Below are 15,920 nucleotides of genomic sequence, written 5' to 3'. Positions count from 1 at the left end.
CTCACATTAAAAATAGTAGCAGGCTGTAACTACCGTTACTCTCCACTGGCACCTATCTTAAATATTTAAGCTGGCCCCTCTTCCTGAGACTGTGGTGTCAGAAACCTGCCAAGCCAGTGATTAGTACATACACACCACTGTGAACTGGGGAGAGAGAACAGACCTTCTTCCAGTCACTTTCCCACTGTGACTGCACTGATTTAGCATGGTCAAACTGTGAGGCAAAATCTTTTACTCATCCTCATCAGTGTTCTAAAAGGAGAATCATCCCAGCCCTATATTCACCTTCCAGGTGTGGATACTTTAATTCGCCCCAGCCATCTGAGGAATGGCAAGTAAAGTCTTCTTAAATAAACTATTTATTCAGTCTTGTGCAGTTTGCCACATGCTTTATTTAGAATTTAGCAACCAGCGAAGTCCCAGGAAATGTAATAGCTGTTTTTTTTATAAGTGTCTTAGGAGAAGACAACAAATGCTCAAGACAGGCTGCATCAATTGCATAGGTTAATACAATAATTCTGCAGTCCTTTCATGTACTTCTATGCAGAGCAACTTATTTACAGAACTTCTCTAGAAAAAACAAAGGTTCTTTCAAACTCTGGGAATGCTTTGATTGCTGAACAATGATACAGCTTGTGTGTGGTTGTGATCTGCTGTCCTTTTAAAGATTTGTCAAGAACTTATTGACCTCAATGCAATAGTCAGTGTCCCTTCTGCTTACAATGTGTCTATCAGGTATTCCCTTAGGGCACAAATTAGTGGCTCACCCCATTTTCATCAGCCCTACGATCCCTGCACCTAGTAGAGGCAATTTAAATTTCTGAGTACAAATGTACCCCTTTGAGGGCACAACCTGACATATACACAAGATGCTAAGTGCTTAAAAAGAATGCACCAGGAACACTGGGCAGGAATGGAGAAGTCTTGTGCCCAATGTCTCTGTATATTGTGTGGCAATGAATCCATTAGCAATCTAAGGTAGGTTTGTTCCATTTCTCAGGAGCTGAGAACTGAAAAATCTGCTGATCTCTAACATTTGGGGTCTTACAAGTTAGAGACCAAAAAAACAATGAGCTGATTGAAATATGAACCGTTATTTTCTGTCATTGGAGCATAATGGTGCTTGAACAATCAACAGATGTTCATTGCCTTAAGTGTTTGAAATGAGGTTGGTGCTGGCAAAAGGTGTCAGCTCAACTGACAGTAGTTGGTCTATTGATATTATCCACATGGAAGCCAGTTGTGATGTGTGTGTGGATGCTGTGTGTAGATTAAAATAAAAGAAAAAAACAAAGGAACACATAGTCAAGATTAGTGTGGAGCAGAGGCATAGGAATTCTCTAACAGCTCTCAAGGACATTGAATAGGTTACTGCTAGTGGCAACATCCCCACTTGTTTTATTTGCACACCAATGTAGTTCTCCAGTTTGGAACCACCATGCATATTGCTGCATCACTTTGCTTCAGTTTTCTCATATCTCCTCCCAGTGAATGAAGCAGACAGCCCTCTGATTTCTAGTCTCAGGGCATCCAAGATTTTCACCACCTTTTCTCTCAGCAGGGTGAAAAGCTGAGCTGGGCAGATAACCAGAGATGATGGCAGCAGCTGAATCGTCAGGACATTAGAGATCTCGAGCAATTGGCAGCCAAAGTTCCAGATGAAAGAAAGAAGCAGGGTGCACAGTAGCTAGCAGGAAAAAGGGGGAAAGAGATTTTTCCTGGTGAAGACATTATTTAAACTGATGGCATTTCCAATGGGATATAAAAGGTGTAAGACCACAATGAGCATCTGGTTCTCCCCTCACGTTCCCCCAGCAGACCTGGCACATAGCAAGGAACTGCTCTAAATCCCCAGTCCCCAAGCTACTCCACATGGACAGACCCCTGAAGAGCCCCACTGAAGTCACTGGATATCCAACTGCAGGATCAATACACAAAAAGCAAGATCAATAGAAGATTTATATTCATGTACTTTATAACAGGTTTTTATAGCATTTGAAAGATATTTCCTACTTTACTGACATGCCAAGACCCCGCAGGAGTGGATGATATCATAAATACTTAGAGAACAGGTAGCACTGCATTCTGTGCTCTGAGTTAGATGCTGGGGACTTTAATATCAGCAAGGAAACTGGAGAATCCTGAATTCAGGTCTTGTCAAGTAAATGAAGAGGGCAAAATAATTTTTGAAGGAAGAGCCTGTATCTGTAATTTTTAGACTTACACATATTCCATTATTTGGAGTCTAGAACAGCTTTAAAAACTATATTATCAATACATTCAAAACTTACATGCTGACATGTTATATCAAAGGGGGTTTGTATACACAAGTGTAGCCTTTTAGCTGAATCAGATCACTGAGAAAACTAAAACAATGAAAGCTACTGTTTACGTGTTGTGTCTGCCTTTTGAACTAGAGTAACTCTACAATGCTCAGAATATTTTTTTTAATATATAAAGGCACTCGTGTGTCCTTACATAGCACCTTTAACTACTACCCAGAACAGGAACCATTGGAAATGGAGAAGAGTTTGGTATGGAACAGACACAAATAAATTGTTTAATCAGCAGGGCAGAAAATAGCAATCAGAATCTGAGTTTGGTTGAGGTGGTGGGGAGGAAGAGACAGGCATGAGACACACACAAAAACATCCCTCACATAAAGAGGTGGTATTGCTGGTCCACTCACCGTTATGGTATTATACAGGGCATTCTTCTCAAAGCGACATAGCCTTGTCCCCTGGGCCCATGACAGACTATCCGAGATTGCAGTAAAGAGGCCTTTCGTTTGGACTCTTGGTTTTGAACTCAGATAAGCCGGCTTGGGCCCCATAGGGGCCTTCATCCACATGTCCTTTTGGAACTCCATAGCAGGCATCTCACTCCAGCTTTTATTCCCTGGGGACTCATTCTCAGATTTAGGGTCTGCATTGTCATCAGACTGATCAGAAGATGGCTTCTTTATTTCTTTGGCACAGGGCAATTGGGCTGAAAACAATTTTTTTAAAGTTAAATGTAAAGTAACTGTATGGGATTAGGGTTGGAAAAAAAGAGAACAGAAGTGTTAAGTATTAGGGTACAGCAGCTGCATTTAAAGTATGGCTCTGCTGTGAAAAATTACTCTAGAAAGTTGCATTGTGGGATACCATTTGTATTGTGTCATAGTGATTTCTATTTCAAAGGTGTTCAGGTTACAAGTTAGAGATTTGTTTTCCTTCTCTAACTGCTAGTCCTACAAGCTCAACTTGGGGTCTGAGACTCAAGTGGGGTTCCTTACCTCTAGCATATCACCATCCATAGTCGAGGTTTTGGAAGCCAATCTAGGCTCTCATACACTTGTACATTACTATGAGACTGAACAAATGTAACCCTAGAGTTTAGTGAGCAATTCTCTTGAGGTCTGAGTAGAATCCATCTCACTCTCCCACAGTTGTGCTGACTCCAAAGTTAACTGCTGTAAAATACTACGAAACATTCCACACCATGCTAGTTATGCTGATAGACCAGGTAGGGACTAAGAAGGGTCATTTTACATAGCCTGTCGACTTACCTTACTCTTCTCATCAGGGGTAGAGTACAGGGGTCGACCCAGCAATCTGCTATCGATTGGCGGATCTTCCCTAGACCCGCTAAATCAACCGCCAGTGGATCGATATCAGAGCGTCAATCCCAGCTGTAGTGTAGACCTGTCCTGAGATTTATACTGGTGGAGTAGCTTCATCAATGTAGCTATACCAGCAACCCACTAGATGCATTATACTAGTGTAAACTGTCACTTGCCCTGGGGCAGCTTATGCATACCCACACCTCCACACAGAATAATTTGAAATGGCAATGAACTAAACATGTATGTATAGCCATAGCCAGACCATTATATAAATACACATATATGCACACAGTTAGGCCATGCCTTCAGCAGCATTTCCATTCCACCTATGTAACTTTGTGCTACCATCACCCCTAAGTCCTGAACCTTTCAATCACCCCCACAATTCAGTTATATTATCCATAACAGTAAGCTTCAGGGCACACATAACAGGACTTTACTTACATGGTAACCAGTGGGCACTGAAATATGGTTGTCACCTGCCCTGGTTTGACCAAGACAATACCAGTTGTAGTCTTTGTCCCAGAGCAATCTAACAATGGGATCCAAAAATCCCCAGGTTCTTCCCTCAGCAAATCAGGACAATAAAGTGGTGAATCTTAGTTTCTGCAAAGGGGGACTCCAAGTCAAAATATAACATGTGAGTGTCTGTGCACACACATGAGGGGATAAAGGATGGTTGGAGACTACCATCCTCCTTAGTTACCAGTACTTTCATTCTGCTGCTGCCACACAGTCCAGTAAAGTCCATTCTCACTATTCCCACAGAACCCACTACAGGACTGGGGCTTACACGATTGAAAGAAAAGCAAATTGCATCCATTTGAGCTGAAGACATGTTTTACATTAGACTTTATTCTCTTTGAAGGCAGTGCCTTCAAGGGAGAAACACTCTTTCTGAGCCTAGAATTGATTCCTGTGCTCTAATCTAATCCAGTCAATTACACTCCAAGGTTAGAACTAACAATGCCTTATCCCTTCAGGGACATCAGCAAGCCTGTTAGCCACTGATATATGAGAAGGTGGAGAAATACCAAGGGGGAAATCCCGAAGAGAAGGGAAACAAATCAATAAATGAAAACAAACACTTTTCTCCCTTGCAAAAGCTTCCTTTCAGTCCCTGTACTATTTGACAAGGCATCAGTGCTTGAGAACAGAAGTGTTAAGTATTAAGGTACAGCGGCTGCATTTAAAGTATGGCTCTACTGTGAAAAATTACTCTAGAAAGTTGCATTGTGGGATGCCATTTGTATTGTGTCATAGTGATTTCTATTTCAAATGTGTTCAGGTTACAAGTTAGAGATTTGTTTTCCTTTTCTAACTGCTAGTCCTACAAGCTCAACTTGGGACTCCTAAACAATATCATAAGTGACTGAGGAGAAGAGTAAATACCCAATAGTTATGAGATAACTCCATAATATTTGAGGTTTCACCACAAAAAAAGGAGGGGAGCTTTATTTAAAATCCACAAAACACTCTTCCACAACTTTGTTAAGTTAAACCATTGCTTTTCAGAGAAAGATTAACAAAGAGAATCCACCATTAATAACAGGTCCTTCTAGCTAGACTTTCTTGACTGATAAAACATCTTATACTGAGCTTGATTTTCCACATACAACCTGCTGCACTGAGAAAGTCTTTAGTTTCTTTAGGAGACAAGCTGCATTAGCCTAAAAATAGCTAGCAGAGTGCTGTAAAAGGAAAGCTAATACTTAAAGCCTTTATACAAAAGCATTTATCTATCTGATAGTAAAACTTACCTTCATTGAGTAAAAGGTGAAGCCAGATAATCAGTAGGATCAACAACAACCCAAATGGCAAACAAAACCAAAAAAAGAGCAGAGGAAAGGTCAAATCATTCACCAAAGGAACCAGAGGATACCTCATAGCTAGTTTCAGGTCAAGCTAAGACTAAACTGGTTGCTTACTTTGCTTCAGTAGCTACCTTTTGGTAGCATCACAGTCTGTGTCACAAAAAGACTATGCTGTCATTCTCAGCTTAGCTAGTATTTAGGACAACCCCTAGCCCATTGAGGAAGGAAACAAAAAGGATTAAGGGCAGGATGAGAAAAAGAAACCGGAAAGAATCTGGTTTAATTGCCCCTCCTTATATTTGCAATTAGAAGATAGCCATAAATTATGAGCCCTCCAAAGCCTATAAAAATATACTAAACACTACTTCCATGCCTACTGTAAAAAAATAGATGACAAGGCACTTTAATATTTGTCAAAAACAAGGTGACTAGCACATCTTCCAAGGAAAGAAACCACTACAATCAGAATCCAACCTACAGAGATGGCTAAAGAAGAAAACTTATATTTATTGAAAAGTTCTTATGTCAGGCTCCCACAACTGAGATGAGCAATACGCAATTTTCAGAGAAATGATGGATAGATAGTATAACCATCTCAGTATGCTTGAATCCCTTTGTGATTCTTTTCTTTCCTTAAAAAGAAGAACAGGAGTACTTGTGGCACCTTAGAGACTAACAAATTTATTAGAGCATAAGCTTTCGTGGACTACAGCCCACTTCTTCGGAACTCTGAAACTTTTCTTTCCTTGACAAGTATATTAGTTAATAAGATCACTGTCCTTTAACTATTCTTTTTTTTTCCTTTTTTTTCCTCTTAAGAAAGGCAAAATAATTCCTTTTTATAGGAATTGTGGGTCACAAGGGAGTTTGGTAGTGATTAGAGCAGGAATACTAGGAAAGAAGCCCTCAGTCTCTCATTGACCTATGGTGCAACTGTGGAAAAATCACTTAACTTCTTTCTGTGTGTTTCTCCATCAGTCAGATAAAACCATTACTAACCACTCATCTCTCAGGGGGGTTGTGTTGCTTAATTAATTGTTTGTATAGCACTTGGAAAAAATTTCAAATGAAAGGGAGTATATAAGTGCACATTACTAATATTTGCATGCTTTTAGTTTTCTTGTTTGTGTATACATTTGTTTTCTACAATATTCACAACCTTTTGAATTTTTTATCACAGGTTCTCCAGGTGCTTTGTAAATTCTAATTAATGAAACCTGACAGCACCCCTGTGAGTTTGGGAAGTCTTGTTATTTCTACTTTATACCCTGAGTAAACAAAAAAATCAGTGACCTGAGTTTCAAAGAGGCCGAGTATCTGCAGCTGCCATTGACTTTCACAGGAATTGTAGGTACTCATCATTTCTGAAAATCAGGCTATTAGTGAGTTGCCTAAGGCTAGATAGTCAGTCAGTGCTAGAGGGGGAACAAAACCCAAGATTTCTGACTCAGGTCTCTTGCTCTAACTAGACAATGCTTCTCTTAGTTACCTGTATACTAAAAATTTAGTTACAGTAAATATTTCTAAAGAAAAACTGTACAATTAAGGCTTTGAGATAAAGCATTAACAAGATTTGACTTCCATAATTTTTAGTTGGAAGGGCTTAAGGGGAAAGCGTAGTCAGAAAAGACTCTACTCTGATCCTAGCATCGTGAGTTGTGAAACTGAGAAGGGTGACAAAACTTGGCTTTTAAACCAGTTTTACCAGGTGTGTCCTTCCTATACTGAATTGTTGCTTCTTGTAGAGCTCTTTCTTCATATAATTCTTCAAGAAAGTACTCATCCTTAACATTATCCTTCTTGGAAAGCTGCTTAGAGTGACTTCTAGTTTAGCCACTACATTTTAGGGCCCCTTTGATACCCAAAATCTTCCGGTTTGTCACATTTATTCTCTGAAGTGCTAGACACGCTAACACGATAGAACCGTGTTATGGGCACCTGAGAAGCAAGAGGAACTAGATCAAACAGAAGTGAAACCAACGAGTTTGTTTTCACCCAATGCTAGCAGTAAAGAAATGATAAAAAGTAAAATTTGATTTTAAAACTTTATCCATCGGCAATAAGCCGTTATTAGTAACAGTGGGATTTCACACTAACACAATCAAGACGTTTTTTAAAACAGGACGATGGTTTTTATCTCGATAAACATTACTTGAAGTTCTCTCTCTTTTAGGGACTCTCGCTTAGGGGGTGCTATGAGCCTGTTGTCCCACATGCTCTGCAAGCTGGATTAAATCAGAGGAGGCCACATACAAAGCATTAAGCCTTCGCGAAGGTTGTCAGCAGCTGCCTACCCCCACCCCGAGGTCTGTTTCACCCGCCCCGCTGCCCCCTGAGCTCCGCCCGGCCCGGAACGCTGGTGGCGGGCTCCTGTTCCCGGCCCGGAACGCNCCTGAGCTCCGCCCGGCCCGGAACGCTGGTGGCGGGCTCCTGTTCCCGGCCCGGAACGCTGGTGTCGGGCGCCTGTTCCCGGCCGGAGGGAGAGCGGCGGCCCCAGGATGGCGGCGGCGGGGGGCCTGGTGTTCCAGTTCCGCGATGCCCGCTGGCTGCCGGACCCGGTGCTGGGGCCCAGCCCGGCCGTGCGCACGCCGCAGCCGGTGCCGCTCGTGATCGATAACGGCTCGTTCCAGGCGCGGGCGGGCTGGGCCTGTCCGGACCCCGAGGTGCCCGGGGAGCCGCTGCTCCGATTCCGCTCGCTAGCGGCCCGGAGCCGGGGGGCCCGGGGCGGGGCTGGCACCGAGACCCAGGTGGGCAACGACCTGGGCAGCCCCGAGCCGCTGCGCTGGCTCCTCCGCTCGCCCTTCGACCGCAACGTGCCTGTGCAGCTGGAGCTGCAGGAGCTGCTGTTCGACCACATCTTCCAGCGCCTGGGCGTCTCCTCGCAGGTACCGCCCGGGGGCAGGGTCCGGACGTGGGGAGACCGGGGAGGGGTTTGAAACCTGGGCCCCGCGGGACAGCAGGGTCGGGGGCGCTAGGCCCAGGAGTGGGGGGGCTGGGGGATAGGGGGGGGGAGGACCAGATGAAACCCAGCAGAGAATGGGGGATGGAGTCTGGGCAGAGGGGTGAGGGACATGGCTTGGGATGGTTGTGGGAAGGAGGATCCAGTAGGAGCAGAAGTGGAGAAGAGTTTCTGGTATCGCTGTTTGGGGTGGGGGGGAGATCGGCACTGGGCATTGACGGGGTGGGGGGGAGATCGGCACTGGGCGGTGACGGGGGGGGGGGCGGGATGGGGAGACTGAAGAGCTTGGGGTGGGACAGAGTTTGTGGCTGAGCAATAACGGAGGGAAATGGGGGAGTTCTCAGGTAAGGCTGCTGGTGGGTGAGACGGCCAAGGTACGGAACAGGGTGTGTGTTACGGTAGGAAATCCCAAGGCATTTCTAGGTTTCCCTTTAGGGGGCTGTGTTCTGATTGTGTCCATTGTCTTGGGTTCTTTGTTGTAAAACGAAGTTGCCCAGTCCATCCTGCACTGAAAACTGCACCGGGAGTGGGGCATTGACTTCAGGGAGGCTCTGCAGAGTTCTTGTTGCAGGATCTTGGTTGAGAACAGTTGTTTAGAGCCAGCCTCAAGCAAAGAGATTTGGGGGTCTAGCTGAGTGGCCATCCCTCCTTGACCTAGTTGTCTGTCTTATATATCAGACTGCATTTTGTTTGTATAGCCCTTTACCATATTGTGTGCAAAAATTCCAGCCCTTTTAAGCCTTGGGTAAAGCTTTCAAAACAGCCTATATCCCACTCACAATAAGACTTAGGCCTTGTCTACACTACGAGAGTAGTTCGATTTTACTTAAATCGAATATTTGGAATCGATATTGCAAAGTCGAACGTGTGTGTCCACACTAAGGACAGTAATTCGACTTTGTGAGTCCACACTAACGGGGAAAGCGTCGACATTGGAAGCGGTGCACTGTGGGCAGCTATCCCACAGTTCCCGCAGTCCCCGCTGCCCATTGGAATTCTGGGTCGAGCCACCAATGCCTTCTGGGTAAAAAAAATGTGTCGAGGGTGCTTTTGGGTAACTGTCGTCATCCATCCATCACTCACTCCCGCCCTCCCTCCCTCCCTGAAAGCGCCGGCGGGAAATCATTTCGCGCACTTTTCAAGTCATTGACAGCGCGGACGCCACAGCACTGTGAGCATGGAGCCCGCTGCAACCATCGCTGCAGTTGTGGCCGCTCTCAACGCCTCGCAGCTTATCATACAGGTTGCCCTGAGGCAGATGCAGAAAAGTCAGGCGAGGAGGCTACGTCAACGCGGTGATGGCCTGAAGTGTGAGAGTAGCACAGACCTCTCAGAAAGCAGGGGACCCAGCGCCGAGGACATCACGGTGGCAATGGGTCATGTTGATGCCGTGGAACGGCGATTCTGGGCACGGGAAACAAGCACTGAGTGGTGGGACCGCATAGTGCTGCAGGTCTGGGATGAATCACAGTGGCTGCGAAACTTCCGCATGCGGAAGGGAACTTTCCTTGAACTTTGTGAGTTGCTGTCCCCTGCCCTGAAGCGCAATGACACCCGGATGCGACCAGCCCTGACTGTCCATAAGCGAGTGGCCATAGCCCTCTGGAAGCTTGCAACGCCTGACAGCTACCGGTCAGTCGCGAGCCAGTTTGGGGTGGGCAAATCTACCGTGGGGGTTGTTGTGATGCAAGTAGCCAAGGCAATCGTTGATGTACTGCTGCCAAAGGTAGTGACCCTGGGAAACGTGGAGGCGATCATAGATGGCTTCGCAGCGATGGGATTCCCAAACTGCGGTGGGGCCATAGATGGAACTCACATCCCTATCCTGGCACCGGACCACCAGGCCAGCCAGTACATTAACAGAAAGGGCTACTTTTCCATGGTGCTGCAAGCACTGGTGGACCACAGGGGACGTTTTACCAACATCTACGTGGGATGGCCGGGCAAGGTTCATGACGCTCGTGTTTTCAGGAACTCTGGTCTGTTTAGACGGCTGCAGCAAGGTATTTACTTCCCGGACCACAAAATAACTGTTGGGGATGTGCAGATGCCTATAGTCATCCTCGGGGACCCAGCCTACCCGCTAATGCCCTGGCTCATGAAGCCCTATACAGGTGCCCTGGACACTGAAAAAGAACTCTTCAACTACCGGCTGAGCAAGTGCAGAATGGTGGTGGAGTGTGCTTTTGGACGTCTCAAGGGGAGATGGAGAAGCTTGATGACTCGCTGTGATCTCAGCGAAACCAATATCCCCATTGTTATAGCAGCTTGCTGTGTGCTCCACAATCTCTGTGAGAGCAAGGGGGAGACCTTTATGGCGGGGTGGGAGGTTGAGGAAATTAGCCTGGCTGCTGATTACTCACAGCCAGACAGCCGGGCGATTAGAAGAGACCAGCGGGAAGCGCTGTGCATCCGGGAGGCTTTGAAAGCAAAGTTCCTGAGTGAGCAGGGTAACCTGTGACTTTCTAATTTTGTGTACAGAGAAGCCTTCACCCCACTTCCAACACACGTTTCAAAATAAAAATAGTTCTACTTTGTTAAAGCACACCGTTTTCTGTAATACTGTTTTCGCGGGAATTTTTTAAAACTGGGACGCAGACTGTGGTGCGGAGCGGGTGTAGTGTAGTCGCGCGAATGCAGCTTCTAAACTGAAGGACTGACAGGCTCCGGTGCGGTGGGATGGTTCTTTCAACGGAGCCTGTCACCCCTCCTGATAGGGACTGTGTGTATGGGGGTACTATGTGACTTTGTGGCGGGGGGGGACGCTTACAGATCCCCTGCTGTGTGGCTCTGTGATCCTGCCTAAGGACCGCCGCTTCAGATCTCTAACTGCCCTCCCGTGCCACAAAGTCACAGAGCAACCCACCTCCCACCACATAACATGAAAAGAACCTCCCAGACTAACCAGGGTAAGTAGTCACTGCATCACTGCACTATGTATGTGCCCTGCTGCTGTGCCTGCCCCCGCCTATGTACCCTGCCAAAGGTGACTGTCCTGTCCAATTACCAACCCCCTTTCCCCCCCTCCTCCAAAAGAACATGATGGAAACAGTAGTTAACAGAAACATATTTTTTATTAACAACTACACAGGGGACTGGGAAGTGAAACTTGGACGGGGGCTTGTGTCAGGCGGGAAGGAAAGAACTTGTCAAACTTTGGGGACTGAGAGCCTTCTGCTGCTCGAGCTCTCTGCAGGGGTGCAGTGAGAGTTAGCAGGGACTCTGCCGCCTCTCCTTCTGTGCACTTTGGGTGAAGGGAGTATGGGACTTGGTGGCGGGGGAGGGCGGTTAGAGATGGACTGCAGCGGGGCTCTGTCCTCCTGCCTCCGTTCCTGCAGAACATCCACAAGGCGCCGGAGCGTGTCCGTTTGCTCCCTCAGTAGTCCAAGCAGGGTTTGAGTCGCCTGCTGGTCTTCCTGACGCCACCTCTCCTCCCGATCCATGTTGGCTTGGTGCATTTGGGACAAGTTCTCCCGCCACTGGGTCTGCTGTGCTGCCTGTGCTCTGGAGCAGGCTATAAGCTCGGAGAACATGTCCTCCCGTGTCCTCTTCTTCTTATGCCTAATCCTCCCTAGCCTCTGGGAGTGTGATGACAGGCTAGGTTGTGAGACAGTCGCAGATGGGGCTGTGGGAATGGGAAAAAGGGAGTGAATTCCTCAGAAACATAAATGTAGTTGTGAACAAAGAACATAGTCTTTCTCTGTGAACAGGACCATGCACAGCACCTATCACATGCGCACTCAGCACAAGGTCGAATTCTCGGCCTTCGCATTCACTGTCTGTGGTTTTGCAGAGCACTTTTGAGAACCCTGTCAGGACAACGGAATTTCTGTTGCAGGCAGACATGGTAAGCCGTAGATTCGTGGCAGCTTAAAACTTTAATATTAGCAATGGCCTCATTTCACATTGAAATCAATGTCGGTCCCTGCTGCCAGCAATCCGGCAAGCAGGAAGTTTGCTCCTGTCCCACACCCTCGCGGCTGTCCCCGGGAACGATCCCTTTCGGCTGACCCTTTCCCGCCTCCACCGCGTGGCTGCAAACCAGCCAACACTAATAACATTCCCCTACCTCATTCAAAGCAGGTCTTCATGAGCGACATCACCCTCATGAGGATCTCTGAGAGCGACAGACAGAGAATGCTCCGGGAAAGCCTCCAAAGACCAGGGCCGTATGCCGCCATGCTGTGCCAAGCAATGATTCCGGAGTACTTGCTAGTCTCGTGGCGCGGCAACGTGTCCTACTACGGAGGACCCAATAAGGCCGCTCTCCCCAAGAACCTAATGCAGCGGATTTCAAATTACCTGCAGGAGAGCTTCCTTGAGATGTCCCAGGAGGATTTCTGCTCCATCCCCGGACATATAGACCGCATCTTACTGTAGCTGCAGTAGCAGGGACTACACAGTAGAGCGGCTTGGGCAGGACAATCATGCAAAACCGGACATTGCTAGATTTTTTTGAAATACTTGCACTGCCCATGACTGAACCGTTAAGTTATTCAAAGTAATCATGAGAAACCCATTTTTTACATTGTTAATAATCATGTTCTGTTACAAATAAATGTTTAGATGTTTACAACACTTACTGGATGATCCTTCACCAGATTCTGTGTCCGGGGTAACGGCTGGGGAGGGTTGGTAGGGGATCTCTGTAAGGGTGATGAAGAGATCCTGGCTGTCGGGGAAATCAGCGTTGTGAGCGCTGTCGACTGCCTCGTCCTCCTCATCTCCTTCCTCATCTTCCCCGTCCGCTAACATGTCCGAGGATCCGGCCGTGGACACTATCCCATCCTCAGAGTCCACAGTCAGTGGTGGGGTAGTGGTGGCGGCCGCACCGAGGATGGAATGCAGTGCCTCGTAGAAACGGGATGTCTGGGGATGGGATCCGGAGCGTCCGTTTGCCTCTTTGGTCTTCTGGTAGCCTTGCCTCAGCTCCTTGATTTTCACGCGGCACTGCGTTACATCCCGGCTGTATCCTCTCTCTGCCATGTCTTTAGAGATCTTCTCATAGATCTTTGCATTCCGTCTTTTGGATCGCAGCTCGGAAAGCACGGACTCATCGCCCCACACAGCGATGAGATCCAAGACTTCCCGATCAGTCCATGCTGGGGCCCTCTTTCTATTCTGAGCTTGCACTGCCATCAGTGCTGGAGAGCTCTGCATCGTTGCCAGTGCTGCTGAGCTCGCCACGATGTCCAGACAGGAAATGAGATTCAAACTGGCCAGACAGGAAAAGGAATTCAAATTCAAATTTTCCCGGGGCTTTTCCTGTGTGGCTGGTCAGAGCATCCGAGCTCGTACTGCTGTCCAGAGCGTCAACAGAGTGGTGCACTGTGGGATAGCTCCCGGAGCTATTAACGTCGATTTCCATCCACACCTAGCCTAATTCGACATGGCCATGTCGAATTTAGCGCTACTCCCCTCGTCGGGGAGGAGTACAGAAGTCGAATTAAAGAGACCTCTATGTCGAACTAAATACCTTCGCGGTGTGGACGGGTGCAGGGTTAATTCGATGTAACGGCGCTAACTTCGACATAAACGCCTAGTGTAGACCAGGCCTTAGTCTTTAAGGTGCCCCCAGACTCCTTGTTGTTTTTGTAGATACAGACTAACACGGCTACCCCCTGATACTTTATTCAAGCACAAATTTTAGTAAGGGATCCTACTCAGGGAAATGGCATTAAACCCTCTCTACAGCTGAAAAGCAGTTAGAAGCCTATGGTGCTATACACTCCCTTCCTACTGGTGAAAGGAAGACGAATGAGGAAAGTGAAAAGGAAGTAGTGAAAAAAGGAAATGCATCTTTTTTTAAGATAGTAACAAGCTTAGTTCAGCTCCCAACCCCCTCCCATCAACTGGGCTTCTTTTATTGGTTCCGCTCACTTGCTGTAAGTTAGCATAGCAGCACTAACTGCTATGGAACCACTGATTTACACTGCTGAGGATGTGATCCTCTCTGTATGAGCCCTTCCCTGAAAGCTGCACACAACCTCTGGATTTGGCTGATGTCAGATAAATGGCAATGTTTAGAGAACAGAAGGAGGAGAATTGGAGAGGGGGGGGAGAAAAAAAACAACAACACACTCCTCCAAAATATTGTTTTGGAATCAAAAGGTACTGGGGGTATGTGAGTGCCTATGATTGTTCAGGTTTTTTAAAAAGGTCTCAAGTTCCAGTGTTGGGGGTGGTAGAAGATTCCAGGTATATTTGGGTATTCCTAAAACAGCCTACTATGGATCTAGATAAGATTTGCATTTTAATTCAGCGTAGGGTGACCAGATGTCCCAATCTTATAGGGACAGTCCCGATTTTTGGGTTTTTTTCTTACATAGGCTCCTCTTACTCACCACCCCGTGCCGCTTTTCCACATTTGCTGTCTTGTCACTCTACTTCAGAGTGAGCACACCTAGAACACTGCTGGGTTTACTGAAATTATTAAATTAATATCCTGTCTCCTAGAACTGGAAGGGACGGCTGGCCGGAATAGATTGAAATTATTAAATTGCTGTTATAGAAGGCAATCCAGATTTTAAAAATATCTACAGTTTTTCCATAGATAAAATAAATGAGCCTGATAGCAAGTTCCTGTTTGCCATGAAATTAATTTACTCTGGAGGGGAGAGGTTTCATGCTTTATATAAGGAAATTGTTAAGAACAAAAGCCACAAACAATATTTTGTACTTCTATGAGGTGTTCATTTAAGGCTCTCAAAGAACTCTGCATGTGTTAATGAATCAAGGCAACATCCTGATGATATAATGTTTATATCCATTTTGTTGACAAGTAAACTGAGGTATAGAGAAAATCATTTGCCCATGGTCATAGTAAGTCAGTAACAGAGTTGGGAGTATAAACTTTCGTGGACTACAGCCCACTTCTTCGGATACATACAAGTACTCCTGTTCTTTTTGCGGATACAGACTAACACGGCTGCTACTCTGAAACCTGAGAGTTGGGAGTAGAACCCTGGAGTCCTAGCTCTGAATCTGCTTTAACCACAAAACCCTCTCCATGTGGAATAAAAGACTGTATATGCACAAATTCCCAAGTGAACCCTACAATGCTTTGTCATTTGTTCTATCCCCCCCCCCATTATAAACACAGTATAATGCCAGTTATCTGAATTCCCTTTATCCAAAAATCCTAGTTATTCAAATCCACCCTGCATCCCTCATGTAGCCCTGTCAGCTAATCACTTCTGTTTATCCAAACATCTGGTTATCCAAAACATTCAGGTGTCCCCCAGGCTGTTTAGCTAAACAGGAATGTATTGTACTACAATAATGAAGGCTTGATGTGAAGTGCTTTGTCTAGTAGAGTAATCTAAGAGGTCCACTGACTACAGCAATCTACCTCCTGTAAACAAAAGGCCTCCAGGCTTTAAGGCAGTGCTTAATATGTAATGAAAGAGGTACGGGGCTCAAGCAATTTTTTTACATTCATAACTGATGCAGCAAGTCCAGAGGTGCAAGGGCTATGACCTGCCAAGCCTACAGATGCCAGGGCTCAGCCCAGGATAGCCCTGGCACAAATTAAGCCCTG

General features: G+C 46.3%; 1 protein-coding gene across 1 annotated transcript; it reads right to left on the bottom strand.

Moving 5' to 3' along the window:
* Positions 1-374: 374 nt before the first annotated feature.
* On the bottom strand, positions 375-6,048 carry ADIG (adipogenin). The gene is made up of 3 exons (XM_034787877.1): positions 5,368-6,048; positions 2,690-2,988; positions 375-1,687 (listed from the first exon to the last, which is right to left on the bottom strand). The coding sequence occupies exons 1-3, from the start codon at positions 5,492-5,494 to the stop codon at positions 1,454-1,456; spliced, it is 660 nt and encodes a 219-aa protein (XP_034643768.1). The 5' UTR covers positions 5,495-6,048; the 3' UTR covers positions 375-1,453.
* Between the last annotated feature and the right edge of the window lie 9,872 nt (positions 6,049-15,920).

This window comes from Trachemys scripta, chromosome 12 (assembly GCF_013100865.1).
Source record: "Trachemys scripta elegans isolate TJP31775 chromosome 12, CAS_Tse_1.0, whole genome shotgun sequence".
Classification (NCBI taxonomy): domain Eukaryota; kingdom Metazoa; phylum Chordata; order Testudines; family Emydidae; genus Trachemys; species Trachemys scripta.
Note: the sequence above shows the minus strand (reverse complement) of the source record. Positions and strands in the feature narration are given on the sequence as shown.

What these genes read in the sequence shown, in the direction of transcription:
- ADIG (XM_034787877.1), bottom strand. Translation starts at nt 5,494, where the DNA reads ATGAGGTATCCTCTGGTTCCTTTGGTGAATGATTTGACCTTTCCTCTG. An exon ending in TCACCTTTTACTCAATGAAG is followed by an intron (nt 2,989 to 5,367) that starts GTAAGTTTTACT and finishes AATTGTTTTCAG; the next exon opens with CCCAATTGCCCTGTGCCAAA. An exon ending in CCCTGTATAATACCATAACG is followed by an intron (nt 1,688 to 2,689) that starts GTGAGTGGACCA and finishes TTTTCCTGCTAG; the next exon opens with CTACTGTGCACCCTGCTTCT.